The 18,273-nt window shown below is 38.8% G+C and overlaps 1 protein-coding gene and 1 long non-coding RNA gene across 21 annotated transcripts in view; one reads left to right on the forward strand and one right to left on the reverse strand.

Annotated features, from left to right (window-relative positions):
• LOC126924473 (uncharacterized) overlaps positions 1-18,273 on the reverse strand; it is a 105,837-nt gene that overhangs the window by 9,379 nt on the left and 78,185 nt on the right. The gene's annotated exons all lie outside the window — the stretch shown is intronic.
• LOC126924470 (sodium- and chloride-dependent glycine transporter 1-like) overlaps positions 2,617-18,273 on the forward strand; it is a 30,859-nt gene continuing 15,202 nt past the window's right edge. Inside the window, exons 1-7 of one of the 2 annotated variants that reach the window (XM_050738995.1) lie at positions 2,617-2,634; positions 9,040-9,146; positions 10,596-10,874; positions 13,889-14,093; positions 14,689-14,882; positions 15,973-16,153; positions 17,663-17,900. In XM_050738995.1, coding sequence (XP_050594952.1) covers positions 10,622-10,874; positions 13,889-14,093; positions 14,689-14,882; positions 15,973-16,153; positions 17,663-17,900 — 1,071 coding nt within the window. In that variant the 5' untranslated portion in view covers positions 2,617-2,634; positions 9,040-9,146; positions 10,596-10,621. Of the gene's footprint in view, positions 2,635-6,863; positions 7,250-9,039; positions 9,209-10,595; positions 10,875-13,888; positions 14,094-14,688; positions 14,883-15,972; positions 16,154-17,662; positions 17,901-18,273 lie in introns of those variants that run through there. The other variant, XM_050738994.1, reaches the window with a different exon arrangement.

The following is an 18,273-nucleotide window of genomic DNA, read 5'->3' on the forward strand; positions in this document are numbered from 1 at the left end:
AGCGAATGTCAGCAGTCGAAACGTATTAAAATTGGTTAATATTGAAAATATAATAGGTTCTGCATAAAATCGCAATTTCAATCAGTTGTATCATAATACGATTAGAGTACGACATGTGTAAAATGTTCCGTTCTATACCTTATTTGTAATTTTATAGAAAAATTTAGTTTGAATTCAAACCATTGCTATATTGAAACGATAACGTTGCATGCGATACGAAAATGGTACGAGAGATCAAGTGACCCCTAAAGCGTGCGACGCGAAACGGAGAGCGTTAAATATCTCATCGGTAATCTATCTTATCGATGATGTCAGCTTCTTACGAGAGTCTGAAGATGGCTTATCACTACATTTCCTTCTGCGCAGAAAACGAGTAAGTTTTTCTATGTACACAGGACTACTTGTAAAACCATTCAATCGTCAAAAGTGATAGGAAGGGACCTTACCATTTGACGGGACATTGTGTTATATGTTCTGCATTACCGACCATTGCAGAACCAACATTGTATACCGACATGGAACTCTATTGTATATTCAATCCAAATGCGATAGTTGGTGTAGCTAGAAACAAAGACAAGATATTGCACTCATCGATGAAGTACAGGATAGACGTAACATGAAATATTTTTCCGTGTTCCACGATTTAGAGGTTTAGATATAACCATGAAATTGGAAATTATTATTGTAGAGAAAATAAAGAATTCTACGCATGCTTTAATGCATCATGAAGATAATATACATACTAATATGTAGGTTTTATCGTTACTCACATGTTCATATTTCATTTTTGTACTATACTATATACCGCCTATGCGCGTATGCGTGCCTTGACAAGTAAATACAACATGCGATAATCGAAAGAGTTTGATCGGTGCATGGGGCAAAATTCATTGAGTTTTTTTAAAGAGACTTGCGATTATGTATCCGTGAACGCGCTCTCGGTATGTTTGCCATTTTTCCTTCTTTTCTTGTGTTCATCTCAAATGAATATAATAGCGCAAATAAAACTAGAATACGTAAATCTTACAAATTCATAGGGCACGAAATGCCAGAAAGCCATAGGTGCGTCTCGTTCTATGTTGTATCCCATCGAACTCATAGGAACGACAGTAGTAAGGATCAGAAAAACAGCCAACCAAACTTAATGAGCGAAAAGTAAGTAGAAACAGTATCGTTAGCGTCAGACTGCTTTCGTTTTATGTATTATTTGCCGACTCTTCGCGACATTTTCGTGGGGCAAATAGGGATTCGAGTTGCCGCGCGAATTTATCGCCGAGTACAAAACGTGCCGGTGGCTGGAGCTTGGGCACGATTATCGTTTCGAGCACTTTTATTAACACATAACGGTATCGCAGTAGACGACCTCACCGAGCTCAGCACGTAAACCGTCGCTTTTCGATCGGACTTCTCCGACGTCGAATGTGCCATTTGCTTTTTTACTGTTAGAGTAGAGTCAAGGGAAAGCTAAAGTCGAGGAGAGCCGGAGGAAAGCTTTACCGTAGAACCGTATAATACCTATGCGAACGACGCTATGCAAATAAATACAACGTAAACGGGAGCATAGAATAATAGAGGATAACAAATTATGGATGATATACGCTCGTATAATGCCCATTGCGGAGGGACTGCGAGCTATAAGCGGAGGTTAAAGGTACAATGCGGTGGCTATGATCGTGAAACTGAAATGAAACGAATTTCGGCGAACGACCGGAAGATAAGTAGTTAACAATGTCGTGCTCCCTCGAATCCTTAGACGGACTAATTTTACGTAACCGGTTGTACTAACAATTTCTAGACAATTTCTTCCCCTATACATTTTTGGTATATTCCTCGTTAATGGAATTAGCGAGACGTTTACCTCATTGGAAAGATCCTCCTTTTCTTTATCATCGATTGCGAGGAGGAAGGACCTTATGTGATAAATCACTTAATCCTGTCTTACACCGGTCTACTAGACAGATCCAATTTCATGTATCCAGCTGTAATAACAACTTTAGAAAAATGTAGATTCACTTTTCCAAATGCAGGATTCAGGATACTCCAGCGCATACGTAGTCCCTTTTAAATACAGGATTGAGAAAGACAGTCTTAGAAAAGTTAGTCGATCGAGCAAGATCGAAACTCTATTTAATTTTCGTCAATAAAAAGAAATCTTACATTTTACAGAAAAAAATATCATCCTTTGGAGCATCTCAACAGTGCAGTGTCTATTGTTTCTGTGAACGTTAGGCGTTCGAATAAACGTATCGCGATATACTTGGTCGATCTTCTCTTACGTAGGTACACGAAAAGTGAAATCCGAGTTTGTACGTTCTTCCATTAAGTGAAATCTTTCGATACACATTCGTTACAAACGCGTCAGCTGCAGCATAACGGTTTGCGTGTTTACACCTCCTCGACACCGGAAATACAATCTGCATGGAACGCGATAAAAATATCACCGCATAAAACGAACGATCGCATCGTCGGTGACTGGAATGATTCGATAACAATGACCTAGGCTGTAAATCAAACGAACGTAGCCAGCGCGCGTTGAACCGACTGTTTCGAGTGCATCATGCGCTTCGACCTCGCCGCACCAGGGGTTTACGCGCTCGTGTAATATAATCACCCGCTGGCCAAACGTTTGAAACGGTAAGCTTAAAATGGTACACATATAGAGTTGTAGGACAACTATAGTCGTACACTACTAGGACTATACCGGCCCTGATGAAAGCTTACCAAGTTTACTCAATAGTGTCCTTTCTATTATGAGTGCTTCTCTGTCAATTTCATTTATTCTGACTTTGACTGGGCCAACTAGACGTTACCACAATTTCACACGATTTAACGGTCAATTTATCCTTAACTATTGGTTGCCGACCTGGTTCAGCTTTGGAGCGAACAGACGGCTTTTCCCGCAGAACCACGCGAATATTTTACGATGGTTATTTAACCGACACTACGCTGCTCATGAACGTTTCTCGTGGATTCGCCGCGTTGTTCCCTTTTCTTTCTTTCAACATGTTCACTGCCACAATAATCGCAAATATCTTCCGACCAGAATTATCCTACGCAATTGTCTTGAATAGAATAGCGATAAAGTTAAATAATCCTGCCACGTTTTTTCAGTTGTTCCATTTTGACCTAATCGCGTTCTTTTTACGTTAAAGGTTATCTCCGATTTAAGCAAGATGCGAAACAATTGTCATTTACGTGATTTTTCGTTCCACTTTTACGCTAAACGTTTCCTTAAGACGTAAAAAGCCTTTCTATTTATTGGAATAAGAGTAACATTCAGATATAAAAGTTGAAGCGAATAGAAAAAATTGATATTTTAAGGAAAGATCCTCTAGGATGATCGCGCAAGGTAAAGAGGTTAAATCCGTGTAACGCTGCGAAGCGAGAAAAACGTTCGTGCGACAAACTTCCGTGATCTGCACCAAACTAGCACACACGAGGGTCAAGCACACGATCGCATTGCAATAAAGCAGTCTACGATAAATCGACACTGTGTATTCACAAAGCGTACTAGATGTCGCTTTTGTCGGCAATTTTACAACGTTGTGAGTAGCAATAACAACCACACGGCTCCGATTTTTGTTCGTCTGCTCGCTTGTTTGCATGCCTGTTTATTTATTTGTTTGCTTGCTCGATCGCTCGCCCAGTCGCTTATTTGTTTATCGTCCTTTTTTCTTTTTGATTGGCCCCATTGAAATTGACCGATCGCCATGCTAAATTTCCTATGCGCAACTCAATGTACCTCCGATGAACAAAATTTTGCACTTCTATCGGTCAAACAATAATCGTTATCGACTGGTATCGCTTTGGTTGTCCTTTTTCTTCGGTAGATGGTACCGCGATTGTATCTTGGAATAGTTCTTTTGCAGAAAGAAAGAATCCGGTCTGACCGGATTACCGGAATTGTGAATCGAAGACTTCGTCTTCTTTTGTTTGTCGAACGACTTTCCGTGTCGATTGGGTTATCCGGGTTCTATTCGGCCCTTGTTCGCTAGATATAGATTTACTCGGAAGTAACCATGGTTTATATAATTTGGTAATTTTTGTTTCGCGAGCGTAGCAAGAAATGTTAAAGCCAAGGCTAAATCCTTTATTTCCACTCTGCCAATTGCTGTTTCGAGTTGTTGGTTGTGTTAGGTTAAGTAAGAGAAGGTAGGATGTCACGCGATCAGAAACATTCTTGAAAATGATCTTGTAAATCTTTAATCAAAAATAAGATTTATCTTTCTGGTTAATAAACAGCTGTTGAGAGCGCATAGATTTATTTGCAAATACAAAACAAAATCGCGTTGAAAATCGTTATTTTTCATTGATTTTCCGAGAAATCTTTTCGAAATTTCCGTTTCGATATATTTTTATTATTTCACATGTATGTTTTTATTTTATGCGGATTTGGTAAACGGCGTATTGAATTTTAGAAATACTCTCCTATAAATCCTGTAATACCACGGGAAATGTGACTTATCATGTTTTTCATCTGCGGCCTTCAAATGAAAACGACAAATTATACGTATTATACATTAATTTTATAATACATCTCATTTATAAAATAAATTACTACAACGAAAAGAACGCTATTTTACATATTTAACGCATTCTTACACCGTGAGAAACGTTGATCCCAAGCAGAAATTAAATAATGTATTATTTATCAAAAATTACTTGACATCGATGCTTTTTACAATATCGCTTCTTTCTGTCGATACATTCGACGCAATTTTTTGCGCGTATAAATGAGATCCGATATAAATTGTTCGATGTCGAACAAAGGAATTAATTCTGCTGATATTTACGAAAATATTACGCGCTTCACCCGCAGAAGCTGCATAATTCGTAAAATCTGTGAATTACCGGCTAGGTCTTTATAAATGATAAGCCACCGCTTTTGTTTACTGGGCAATCACCAACGGAGCAGAGATAGGGGATGTTTAATATTTGCTACCGGGCAAAGTAAGTTTGCAAATCGTCCCTTTTATCCGGAACTCGTAGAGCAGATTTCTTTACCTCTTCCACTCGGAATCTGTCTCTTTTCTCACGAGGCCATTGCATACAGCATACGCGATTGGGAGATACGCGAGATCATTGTCCGTTTGCTCTGTTGGAAACTAGAACTCTTTTTCTTTTCCCTGTGCCTGCTATAAAATAGCACGTCAGCTTTTCCTTCGACGTTCTTTCATCTCGGAATTCAACTTTTGGAACATCAAACAGCCACCACCGTTGTGCTGTCCTCCACCGTAAATCGTCTGGGAAATCATCCGCAACTATTATTGTGCTTTTAAAATCACAGCCACGCGAGATTCAGCTACCGCGTTCCAGTTAATCAACAGATTGTCCGCGTTGCGTATGGTTATCGGGAAGATGAGCAGTTTTTTTGCGAAGTATTTAGAAAAAAGGAAGCGACTGGGACGATTAGTAATTCTGTGTTATTATTGCTATTTATTGTTAAATTAGATTGAATTTTTCCTTTTACTTTTCTCTAGTCAATTTACATTTTCAGTCAAGCACTGCATAATTTATTGTCTTTCTCTCGTAACAGATAAGTTTAAAGGATAATCGTTGTCAAGCTTAACGTATGTACTTGTCTTTAAATCATTTAAATTACAATCGCGATTAATTCTTCAAAGATAAGGTCTTTAAATATTATACGCAAATATTGACGGATCTCAATTCAATATACATAGATGAAAGAAGATAAACGATATCATCTATACTAAATGTATTGGAATATTGAAACAACTCTGATGCTGTTCTGATATAAAATGTTTCATGAGGTTTATGTAGTATGTATTCTGTATTATTTCACTTCCTACAAAATTGAACATCCTAAGTAAACAGTCGATTGAATTGTTAACGTTTCGTATGCTCATCAACAAAACATTAATTCTTTCCACCAGTAACATTTTATCGTACAAATTCGTTTAATAGATTAAATATTTGTCATTGTTTGATTCGATCAAATAACGAGAGCAGTTATTTTATCGAAAAATACATCGGGTGGCTCTTATTGTAGCGATCGATTTAATGGAGAAGCACGTGTATTAAATAAAGAAAGCCTCAATTATATTCGCGAGTTAATTAATTTCAGTATCCTTAAATCATAGCATTTGTTTATTCATTTATAATTATCGTTTCAAGTAATGATGATCAGGATGATCCAGATTATCGATCGTTGTTTAAGCACTTTATCATAATAATACCGGAAGAATATGATGCGCGCAAATACCAAACATTATCCTCAAAATTGTATTGCGTTGTATTTTTGAAATTATCGCGTTGCGATATTTATATCTTTACAATTGACAAAGAATTTTAGATTAAGCATAAAAGAACTCGTCAACCTTTATCTAACAACGTTTATCGAAATATTAATTTGCGTAAATATGCGGTCTAATTATGAGGCGTTCTTACACGCTTTTATACATTTATGACCCAACTTTTACAATTTCGTCGAATTGCCCATTTTCCTTTGTGTTGCCGTTCCACTCGCGAAAGCGTAATGACGTCGCAGCTTCGAACGTATGGCTTTAAAGCAACAGATTAACGAATCAGTTTCGTAAATACCACGTGTAAACCAGACAGAAACGAAAAGACTGCGATCAAATTCGTACGTAGTAGCGACACAACGCCGTTTTATCAGTGATAGATCGATCGTATTGCTATGAACAGAGCTGTCCAAATATTTCTGTCAGGCTTTTATCATACAATGCTGAACGCGCATGTCGACGATTGTTCATTTATAGTTGAATAGCTTCCGAACTATTTGACGTATCGATGTTAAAACAGGAATCCACGAAAAAGGGCAACGATCGATGTCAAATATGCCCTTAAACACCTGTTTAAACTCATAGCCGTGTAAGTCTCGCATTATCGTTTCTACCGTATGCGAATCTCAAGCGAAATCGAAACAGCAAAGGCAAAGCGTATTTCATCGTCGCGTCGCACAACGAATACGACGTTGGCCGCTCGCCGATGTCGTCTCACGAGACCCGAGACGTTTTATTTGCGGCTACGGTACGATGAAGTGTATTCAGAACCAACCTCTCGATAATAGCTTTTGTCGATTATCTTGATATCTGACGTTATATAGTTCTCTAGCAGCGCGCAGCTGCGCAGACGATCGCGATCGCGATTACGAATCGAAGTTGGTGTCGAAGTTGACGAGGCATTCGTAATACGGTTTCGACCGCAAATATTTTACTGATATTTTCGTACAATCACCATGACGGAAGCTAAAAAGTGGACATCCAAGGTGAGCATAGCGCGCGCTTAGGCTATTGATCATCCTCAAGCTTGTGAAAAAAGTGAACGCAACGCGAATGTAATTCCGAACATCTTCGATCTGACGAGTTATTGTCGGACGACTATTCGTTTATACCTTCGTCTCAAAATTTTATCAAAGTGGAGCGGAGGAGAAGCAGTGTGATCCAAACGCACCTTATAGACCGAATAAAGCCTCATGGACGAAGATGATCGTTGTTTGCGATGCTCGGTAACCGTGACATACATACGCAATGAAAACGATGTATACACGTAAATATGTGTTTTGTCACAGGGAGATTTTCTAGAAGAATCGATCCTGTTCAACTTGTGAAAGTGACAAAGCCATAGAATTATTGCAAATACGCTACGGGTATTAACACGTTTCCTTTATTTCCTAGTTATTTTATTTTACAAATCTGTTATTTCGTTCGCGTTACACGCGTTTCACGATGTAAAATTCATTCGAATTTTCCGATAAATATAACGAATAAGTGTCCTAATATTTGTGAACCTAGCAACGCATGTAAGATGGAGTTCTCGAAAGAGTAGAACATCGTTAATCATTCGTACAATCTTCGTCGTTTTCGAATTAACGTACACGAAAATTGTACGCGGGAACGGTATCTACGATGAAAGCTATAGTACCCGTTAAGTACATAGAGTTTCGTTCCAAAAATATTACACCGACGATCTCCTCGCGGCGGCGTAGTCTCGTTCGGGGAGGGGTATAATCGAGTTCGCGTGCGTCTCGATGCGCCGACGAAACAATGGGATCGACCATGCGCGGAAAAGAACAGCGTTTCGTTGGATCTTATCTGTCGGTGGCTTACGGTGCGAGTAGATTAAACTACCGATGCTCGTGCCGTTAGACTTTGCAGATAAATTCACTCGATTCGAGCGTTCCCTTAATCTCGTTACGTAAATACCTTGGACGGTCCTCCAGTGGCAGCTCTTACCTTCCCACTTCCCGCATTACCTTTCGTCCGAGTGTATTGTCTTCCACGTTCTCCTATGTTTCGTCCGACTCTATGTTCCACAGACTGGTCCTTACACTTGACTATCGAGATACTTGATTCCGCTGTTCGATATCGAAGAATGACAGGCAGGGGTGCCGTGGTTTCCTAAAACACCTTTCGAGGAAGAGGTTTCTGCACGCACCAACTCTGCGCGTTGTCTTTGTTAGGAGGGGCAACGAAGCGACCTTATGGTACGGTCAAACATCGTGAATTTCAACTAGGCCATCGTTTAGTAATTTTTTAACAGGCCTATAGCCAATTCGCGGCACTCAGAGAAGTTCCATTTAGCTCGGTCATTAATTCATTATTCAGTTTAATTTCAGCAAGTATGTATGCTAAATCGTCTTTTACAATCTAGCTTCTCGACGTTGAGCCTAACAGTTCTGGATATTTTGAACTTCTCACACATAACACTAGTATCGCAAGAATTAGCACGACGCCATGCTGTGACCGGGCAGAGTGCTTGACTAAATTCCTACTGATTCGTACGATAGATCATGGAGTGCGGGTTCGCCTTAGATCGAACTGTTTACACGGGAAACGTGTTCGAACCACGGAATGTTCGGATAATAGAGAATTCGGATAATCGATGTTCTATTGTTGTTAACTCGCATTTATTTCATAACCTTCCTGCCCACACAACCACTACAGGAGGTTCTTCCGGTTGTTGGCCCCTTTTTTCCCCATTCGGTTGCCGGTTGTCGTGCGTTTCGCGGCGATGATTTATATGATGCAAATATAACGTAACCCGTGTTATTGGCAGACGAAGAGGGTTTCACTGGGAGTTGGCGGTGCCTTGGTGGAGCTAACGCAGGATCCTGAACGGGGTAGCTGGGCCAATCCCATCGAGTTTGTTCTATCCTGCATCGGGTATGCCGTTGGCATTGGCAATGTTTGGCGTTTCCCTTACCTTGTATATCGTAATGGCGGTGGTACGTATATATACATATGTTCGTAGCTGTGCGTATCCTGGCGTCGTGGTGAACGTACGGTATGTATGCTGCATGTGGATACGGGTAGCGTGTGCGCACGACTTTCCCATACGAGAAAAACGTCTAGTCGTATTCGCTAAACAGACGGTCACGGGCTAGCAAACGAACTACTGGATTACGCGGAATGATTTATTTTCGTGCGTCGGCCGTTTTCGTAGAAAAAGGAGAAAACCGGAAGGGAGAAAAAGGGAAAAGAGGGGAAGCAGAGAAAGAGAAATAGGCGGCTGAGCAGACGCGTGACACGGAGTGTACGTGCGTGGTCGACGTGACGAAGCGACTAATTCGAATAATTAAGCGTAGTTTGGCAGCTCGTGACCGAGCGTTCGGGAAATTTAATAAATCTTTCCTGGCTGCGTGTGCGGTTGTGCCTGTTGATACAGCCGCTCCTCTCTTTCACCGGGTTTATTTGCGAAATTCCAAAAGGGAGGAAAAGAGAGAGGGAGAGAGAGAGAGAGATGCTGCCCGCGTATTCTGAACACTTGGCTTTTAATTATTCTATTTTACTTCCACTCTCGTCGTTTTGTTCTTTTCTGTTTACGTGGCCCCAGCTCTTCATTGTTCCCCGGTCGGCACGGCGGCTCCTAATGAAAGACGACCAAAGAGAGAATAGTGGCTGACCGTTTTTAACCTTTCTACTGTAACGCGGTGTTTCGTCGCGTTAATCAGACTCAGGGGCTCGATAACTTTTAATTAGTATCCATTCGAAGTGAATGATAAATCGGCTCGTATTCCTTGGGTATATTTATCTGGTTGTTCCAACGTAAGCGAACATGAACGGGACATTAATCGACATCAAGAATAGCCTTTTTAATCGAAGAGACCATTTTTTACTTACTTTTTAATACTGCGGTTGTTTAATTTTTTCGTTTACTAATCAACTTTTTATCGACGATTTGCCGTTTATTATACGTTAGAATGAGAAGATTAGATAGACTCTTCGGTATTTATTTGACCGAACAAAGATGTATATACGTATATATCGATTCACGAAAGTATTTGAACATCTACCATGGAAAGCTCTGATATCCATACTGTATGTAGCATGCATGGATGACGGTATAGTATGGATAATCGACTGCTTAAATACTTCTATGATCTCCGCGAAATATGTACTTGTAGCAAGCATCTTGTAATTTCCATACATATTTTCATATTCTACCGACATAAGCGTTACAAGTCTCGTAACAGTGCTAACAAAATTTCATCGATTGATACTTGTGTTCGAATACTTCCGTGAACCTACGTATTATCGTAGTTGTCGCCATCCTCGTTAAACTCTTTATAAATACGTTATAGCGCGTATTTTCAGTCGTTGCTCTGTTTACAGGTGCTTTTTTAATTCCATTCGTTTTAATGCTGATAACCATGGGATTGCCGATATTTTTTTTGGAACTCGCGATTGGACAATATTCAGGACTTGGCCCTAACGAAGCGTTCACACGTATGGCGCCGGCACTCGAGGGTCTCGGTTATTGCACCCTCGTCGTCATTTTGCTTGTAATGGTCTACTACATGGTGATCGTTGCCTGGACACTTTTCTACACGTTCGTCTCGTTCGTGCCGAAGCTCAGTTGGGCCTACTGCGACAACGATTTCAACACGAACGGTAAGCACACTGATAAAATAACAGACGTACTGCCGCGCCCCTTGTAAATTTTAGAGAACGCACCTCGCCTACGAACGATGGGTTCAACTTGTTATTTAGTGTAACGTAGCGTAACCGTGCCACACGCGTATTTTATCGTTCCCATAAAGCCCGAAGAGGTCGTAGAACCGTTTTAAACGATCGAATGACGAACGGCTCGTTTCTTCGAAATTCAATTTCTCTACTCTGCAGAACGGAAGCGCATAACATGAGAAAAATATTCTCCTCTTCCTTCGTATCGTTACATGCTGCTTTATGTTTTTCCATACATTGTATAGCTGGCAATTTATGAGTATATACGTGTACTACATATGCCTTTTGTATTAGCAATATCTAAATAATAACAATTTTTATATTGAATATCTTTTGTTCAGCAAAATATAGCTTGCTTTATAGATATGGAATGATACATGCGAATATTTTTCGGTTTTTCTAGAAACAAACTTTAATTAACTTGGATGGAACGAAATGCCATTTTTGTTTCTCAGTTTCAACGTGCTTTTCGGTTATTTAAAGTCGCACCTAATCGTTTGTGCGGGGTTGAAGCTTTAAAAAGCTATTGGTATTGGTAAATGGTTCTCGTGTATCTTATCTCGATAGATGAAACTACTACGTAATTTGTCGATCGTAATTTGCCAAATTATGTCATACATATTATCTTTTCTTATTTAATCTACAATCTCTCTACTCTAATCTATTCTAATATCTATTCTAATCTATATATCTACAAATTATAGATAAGAGGAACAAGCCTACAACATTGTTCTTTATTCGTATTTCGTTTAAGATATAGAGTGTACTTCTAATTGCACGCTACGATGAAGATATAACATGAGTCCTTCCTTTATCGATTTAGCAATTCTTTAAATGTTATTGCGCTTGTTCGTAGAATATAGTAAAGCAATTTACTTTTACAACTAAATGATTTTATTCGTTAAAAGAATTTATTTACATCGCATTCACCACCTTTTCCTCGATGTCGATTCAAATCGTACATGTATGCCCCTTTTTACGAGAGTTGGATGTTTTATTCAAAATATATCTTGTTACAAAAATTTTTGTGCAAGATGTTTTGTGGGTTACGTGCGATCTACGATATCGAAATCAGAACACAAAATTAGCAAAAGAGACCGAGATAATATTCTCGTTCGAGGCATGACCTCGATTTTCAAATAACAATTTATTTCGCGCTGTAATAGTTACTCGCCTGTTTTTAGAGAAATCGTTCAAAATAATACCGTAAATATCCACTGTGATTGTTCAGCGACGAAGAGTTCAAAATAAATTACATCCTTTGTTGCTGGAAAAACGGCGACAAAAATCTTGTAATGGCAGTTCGGTTTAGCAACTTTACTTCTACTTTATTACAACTTTCATCGACAAAGCAATCATTGTAACCACTGACCGCCGACCGCCAACCGCTGACTGCCAATTGATATGACCAATATTGTTATAAAGAATTTTTTTTTGTTACAAGTGGTGATTCGACATTTTTCCAATTTCATGGAGACGATCGTTTGCTTTTATCTCTGCTATTCCCAGGTTACTTCGTTAAATCTATACGCGTTTGATGTGGATTTCTTTTAATATTCTCATGTAGATTGCACTAGTCATCTTTAACACAGTAGCGTGTATCCTTTATGATTGATCAAATAAATTACAAGAACAAAACTTAACAGATATGAATATATATATATTATTACACAGCGAAGGAACGAGTGCATTAAAAAGAGAAACTGTGTATTTTTGACCGATTAGGGGATTTGGATTGAGATTTGAAAAGTGTAATTTCTCTTTTTTATATTTTTTTCTAATTTTTTGTCTGCCTAAGGATTGCTTGCTTATCTCATAATAAAAAGCTTATCTAATTGTTCGTTACGTACGAGACAAAACGTGTGTATTTAGGTTAATGCACTTCGTGGAATAGGTTGACTCACACCATGCAAATGCATGCTTCACACACATAACGTACTAGCTCGCTTCGCTATCAATTTCTGGTAGGCTTTAGGGTATTCGTATGCATAATATATGTATAAAAAGCTAAAAATTAGAGATCCTAGGTCTTAATCGCCATAACTTCGTTAAGTTTACTCGCTGTACGGATCGTAACAACCTTTATATTTATGTAATATTATACGAGAAATTTATTCTATCTCATTTTAGATCTTAACTTATTTTCAGCTTATCTTACAAGTTATATGCGTACTAGATATGAATATATATATATGTTATTTTATATTATATTATTAATAATATATATTGTAATTCTAATGCTACATCCTACGTTTTTCATTCGATAAGGTACAAAGTACGACCTAGGGCGTACGAGAATACAAGTATTTTTATAAAAACGTGATTGTTTATTAATACATGGCTACAGAAAATGTGTTAAAAATGGTTGCGTCTGTGTCTCACACAAACTTATGCACTTTGAACGGTTATAGCTGTGCCCACGTTTTGCGCGTTAAGGGGTTAAGGACGCTCGTTCGTGCGATTTTTCTCAGGTTCAACAAACAAAGCAGTCTCTTCAGCTGCTTATTGCTGCCGCCTCCTTACGCGTGTCACTAAAACAAGCGCGCGCGTGCCCTCGTAGCCGCGCCATAAGGGAACGCTTGAAACCGGAAATCCCTCGTAGAACGAAGTATCTCTCTGAAATAAATGCGGGGAGAACAACAAAGCGCTCGTGTAATTAGTGGCGGTCTCTCGACGATCGTAACAAAGTACCAGTGCGGATATACATACGTACATAGGCAACATAGGTATACGTGTATATGACCAGCTATCGCATGTAATATCGAACCATACGCTGTCAGCTCTACGACGCATCGTATTCTGTAAACGACAGCTATTTCGTTTCAATCAGCGATAGCCTTTGGAAGCCTTTGGAAGCCTTTGATGTTGTTTCCTAATTATCGCGTAACCAGGGCAACGATATTGGATATGCGGGGATAAAGCCATAATGTCGACTTGTACAGATTGTTATAGTGGCCTGCAAGGGATCCAATGTCAAACGAATGATCCGGAAACGATATTTTACAACAAGACTTGCGTATCGGCCAGGCTTATCTGCAAGAACTTTGGTTTCGAGGATGGCAACGTCACGCATTGTTTCGATACGAACAGATTGGAACTTCTCCAACACCTTTATACTCGCACCCTTTCTTCGGAGGAATATTTCAAGTATGCCATGAACCGGTGTATGTTATAAACCATTTTCTTTTTTTTTCTCTTTCGATATATCGATCACGATAATCATTAGGTCACGGATCTTTACGCATTTACGAAAGATCACGAAACAAACGAACAGAACGCACGCGATATGCAGAATAATATATCTAAATACAACAGTTTTTATAATACTTGGTAATTACTTTTCTTCTAATGAAATGAGCTCGAGCGAGTATTAGTTCCAAAATCGATATTCTAAATATATTAGGTCACACGAGGAAAGTAGACCGGTTTTTATGTCGAGAATTAGGTCAGTGGTACTGGAGAGTGCTACGAAGAAAAACATAATCACCTTTTCTTTCTACAACTTTTTCCCATTTCGCCGGCAAACACAATAATGCTGTCCACGTAAAATTTTCTGACTATCTTTTTACTAAAGTATTCTTTCATAGCATCTTTCAGTTAACTATGACATGTTCCATTTTGTTATTTACCTTCTATCTTTATTTAGCTATCATGTAGTTTGTTATTCGTTTATAAATAAGAAAATCACGGAGAAAGCTGAAATATTTAATCGTGATCGGATATTATCGTTGGTCGAATCTAGCGACCGTGTATTGGGTCTGCGAGGTGCCACGTGGGAACATTTTGGAGGCATAAGATGGGAATTGTTAGGATGTCTCACCCTCGCTTGGATAGTCTGCTTCCTATGCCTGATGCGCGGTGTCCAGTCCATTGGGAAGGTCGTCTACTTTACCGCACTTTTCCCTTACGTCATGCTTACAGCGCTGCTGATACGAGGTAAGAAGAACGCAAGAAAAACGCTTTTCATGCAATAGAAATTTCTTCGTTGATGCGATTAAGGAATTATGTATTACGTTGAGAAACAAGCTCATTCACGTTTTCTTAAAAGAGAACGTCAAGTGTGTTTATTTTCAAGTAAAATCTATCTAAGCAAGATGTAATTTATTTTACATAAATTCAAACACATGTATCTTTACATTCTATAAATAAATTTTAGAACTAGACTGGAAGCTTTTATGCAATTTCATATTTCTGCGAACAGAACTAAATTTCATCCACTAAAAATTATAAAGAGTACTTCACTTTGAATATTTCATATATTTTTATATACTATTTGCAATCTGTAGATTTTTGCAGCTTTAAAACTATTATAGATACATGAAAATTCGCAATATACCGATAACATTCTCCGAAATGCATATTGATGAAAAGCGAAAGAACTTATTGCTCAAGTTAATATGTTTGCTATTACACAGACTCTTAAAAAAAATTATATAATGTACATTTTTATCTTAGAACTGTTTCTCCATCGTATAAAAGAATGTTACGACGCTGTGTGTATACAGGGTGTCCGTTGATCGTCAGGATTTTTCAGATGATATAAAATTTTAATTATACGTCAGAATAAATGAATACTTTGCGATATATTATTAATTCAGAATTGATGCAAAATAATTATTTTTCAATCATCGGACACGTTCATTAAGAACGCAATAAATAACTATCAACGAATCGGAAGAGAATATTACAATCGATGAATTGTCAACAAATTAAAAAATAAATTAATTGTTAACGATCAGGGATGATAAAATGGCATCATGACCCGCGCGAGGTTTTCGCGTATATCAAGTTTCATAATTAAAATTCTTCGACAAGATAATTGATAATTTATGAATATTAAAATTGTATTAAAATGATATTAAACGAGATATCTCTTTATGCGACATTAAACTTCAAATACGAATTAAAAATTTAAATTTAAGAATTTTATGTATCACTGGATTGCATAAAGAATATGTTTTTTTTTAGCGATATCAGTTATTTTAAAGAATTTGTCTATTTTTATTGGTTTATTGTACACGCGCAGGTGTTACACTGGACGGTGCTGGTGACGGTTCTCTTTGGTTTATTACGCTAAAATGGTCAAAACTGAAATCAACTAGCGTATGGGCAGATGCTGCGTCCCAAGTTTTCTATTCCCTTGGTATTGGTTGTGGATCTTTGATCACTCTTTCGAGCTACAGTAATTTCAATAACAATTGCCACAGGTAAGCGTATACATTCGATATTCGACCACGCGATTCCTTCTTTATAACGCTACTACGAATTTTGTGTACTCTGAAATTGGTCGAAAGCGTATATTCATGCATCAGGAAATAAATTTATGAATGAGCAAATGTAGATCATCGTAATCTATTCGTGTTCTTACCAAATCACCATTACGCTCTCGACAATCCAATAAAATTACACGGATATCCAATTAAAATCTTCCGCTCAATTAATACGATTCATTCACTTAAAAGTCAGCAGTAACGATAATGCATTTTACATTCGCGTGAACCTTTGGATACGTCCACCAACGAATTTGCACTCGTGCTTCGAATGAAAAAGCGTTCGAATGTCTGAATTCTGTCGTCGGAATCGACTGTAGCGATCTTCTAATGACGTGATTCGTCGTAAAATGATTAATCTTTTAGCTGTGGAATCTGTGTGTCCCATGAGTACATCAAAAACTATAAATCGTTGCGATTTAAAATTCGTCGAGATATTTATTTTCACGACGATATATGAATCGTTACGTACACTTTTCCTATCTCACTTATTAAAATTTACCATATGTGGAGTACATATTAGCCAACAGATATTAATCAATAAATGATTATATCCAAAATCCATATGAAACAACACCTTTTTAATTCTTCGACGTAGTTATTGCAGCGCACTACCGACAGTTTAAATCGACAGTGAGAGGATTAAAGCTAGACTTATCAAGCCCAGAGTGTATTCGAAACAGTGAGCCAGTGAATGCGCGTGGCCACGATATTTGGACGTTGAGAACGTCTGCTTCATTTCGTACGATACTGATCGTAAGATGAATCATCCATGCCACGGTACCTCCGAAACGACGATACTCGCCGAGTCGGAGCGTTCACGTGCTCGAAATATTGCAGAAAGTCGTAATTAGCATGATTATCCGACGCTGAACTTCTCTCCCAACGGTAGATACAATTCGTTGCACGTTGCATCGCGTATATAAATTATATCAGTGCGACGCAAGTCGAATGAGCAAGTAGTGCAGCACCGGAATATAACTTGCCGCACCAGCTGGCCAACTTTTACCTGTGATTATTAATTGTTCTTCCTCTGTTCTGTCATTTAACTGCCGCGTCTCGCCCTTATCGCGTGATACGTTTTATACTTTCGAAAAGCCTTACACGGCGTCGCTCGCTGAATCAGAAGGTCGTTTTCTCCTGACGATACGAAGCTAAAACACGGTACCATCCACCCATTTTCGGTCACACCGATGCCTTTGATACGAGCTTTTATCGTCCGTCGTTTGCGAAATATTCATACACGATTCGGACGTCCTGCGGAAACGACTTGTAGATACAAATAATAAATGATCTTGGTCTCGTAATAATCGTGGAGGGTACGGCAATCTGTCAGAATGCATGAAAATATAAAAATGTGATCAGAACCTGCCGTATTCGATCTAATGAGAAGGCAAACTTCCTGCTACCCGTCTTAAATATATTTTTCTCCTTTACTTCTCTCAGAGACGCAATTATCGTGACGTTTACGAATCTTGCAACGTCGATCTTCGCCGGATTCGTAATTTTCTCCATTATGGGATTTCTTGCCCGTCAAGTGGGCATGCCAATCGACGACGTGATCAAAAGCGGGGCAGGGCTGGCTTTCATCGCGTACCCAGAAGCCGTGGCACGGATGCCGTTGCCCAATCTCTGGGCAGTGTTGTTTTTCGTCATGCTGTTCATCCTAGGCATCGGTAGCCAAGTAAGTACTTACATCAAACAACAGGATGGTAGATTCGCGAAAAGTAACGATCGATTGAACGAGTTGAACCGTGCGCGCTCCTCGCGTTTTACAAGTTCGTTAAAAAATGGAGTAGGTACTTTTGAAGTTAAGGAGAGCACTGTGCAAGTCGATTCGCGGTTGCCGAGCAAAGAGAAAGAAGGTTTAGCGAGAAGAAGCGAAAGAATAGGTGAAAGTAAGAAAGGGGAGATAAAGTAAAAAAGGGAGAAAGGAAAGGGCATGAGCAGAGAAGCGTGAAGACTTTTGAAAATGAAGAGCATCGTATTTCCATGTTGTTTAAAGTTTAAAGTACGGCCTTGTTATTTGCACGGTGTGGGTTTGCGCGCGCGAGAAG

Source organism: Bombus affinis, chromosome 14 (genome assembly GCF_024516045.1).
Source record: "Bombus affinis isolate iyBomAffi1 chromosome 14, iyBomAffi1.2, whole genome shotgun sequence".
NCBI classification, from domain to species: domain Eukaryota; kingdom Metazoa; phylum Arthropoda; class Insecta; order Hymenoptera; family Apidae; genus Bombus; species Bombus affinis.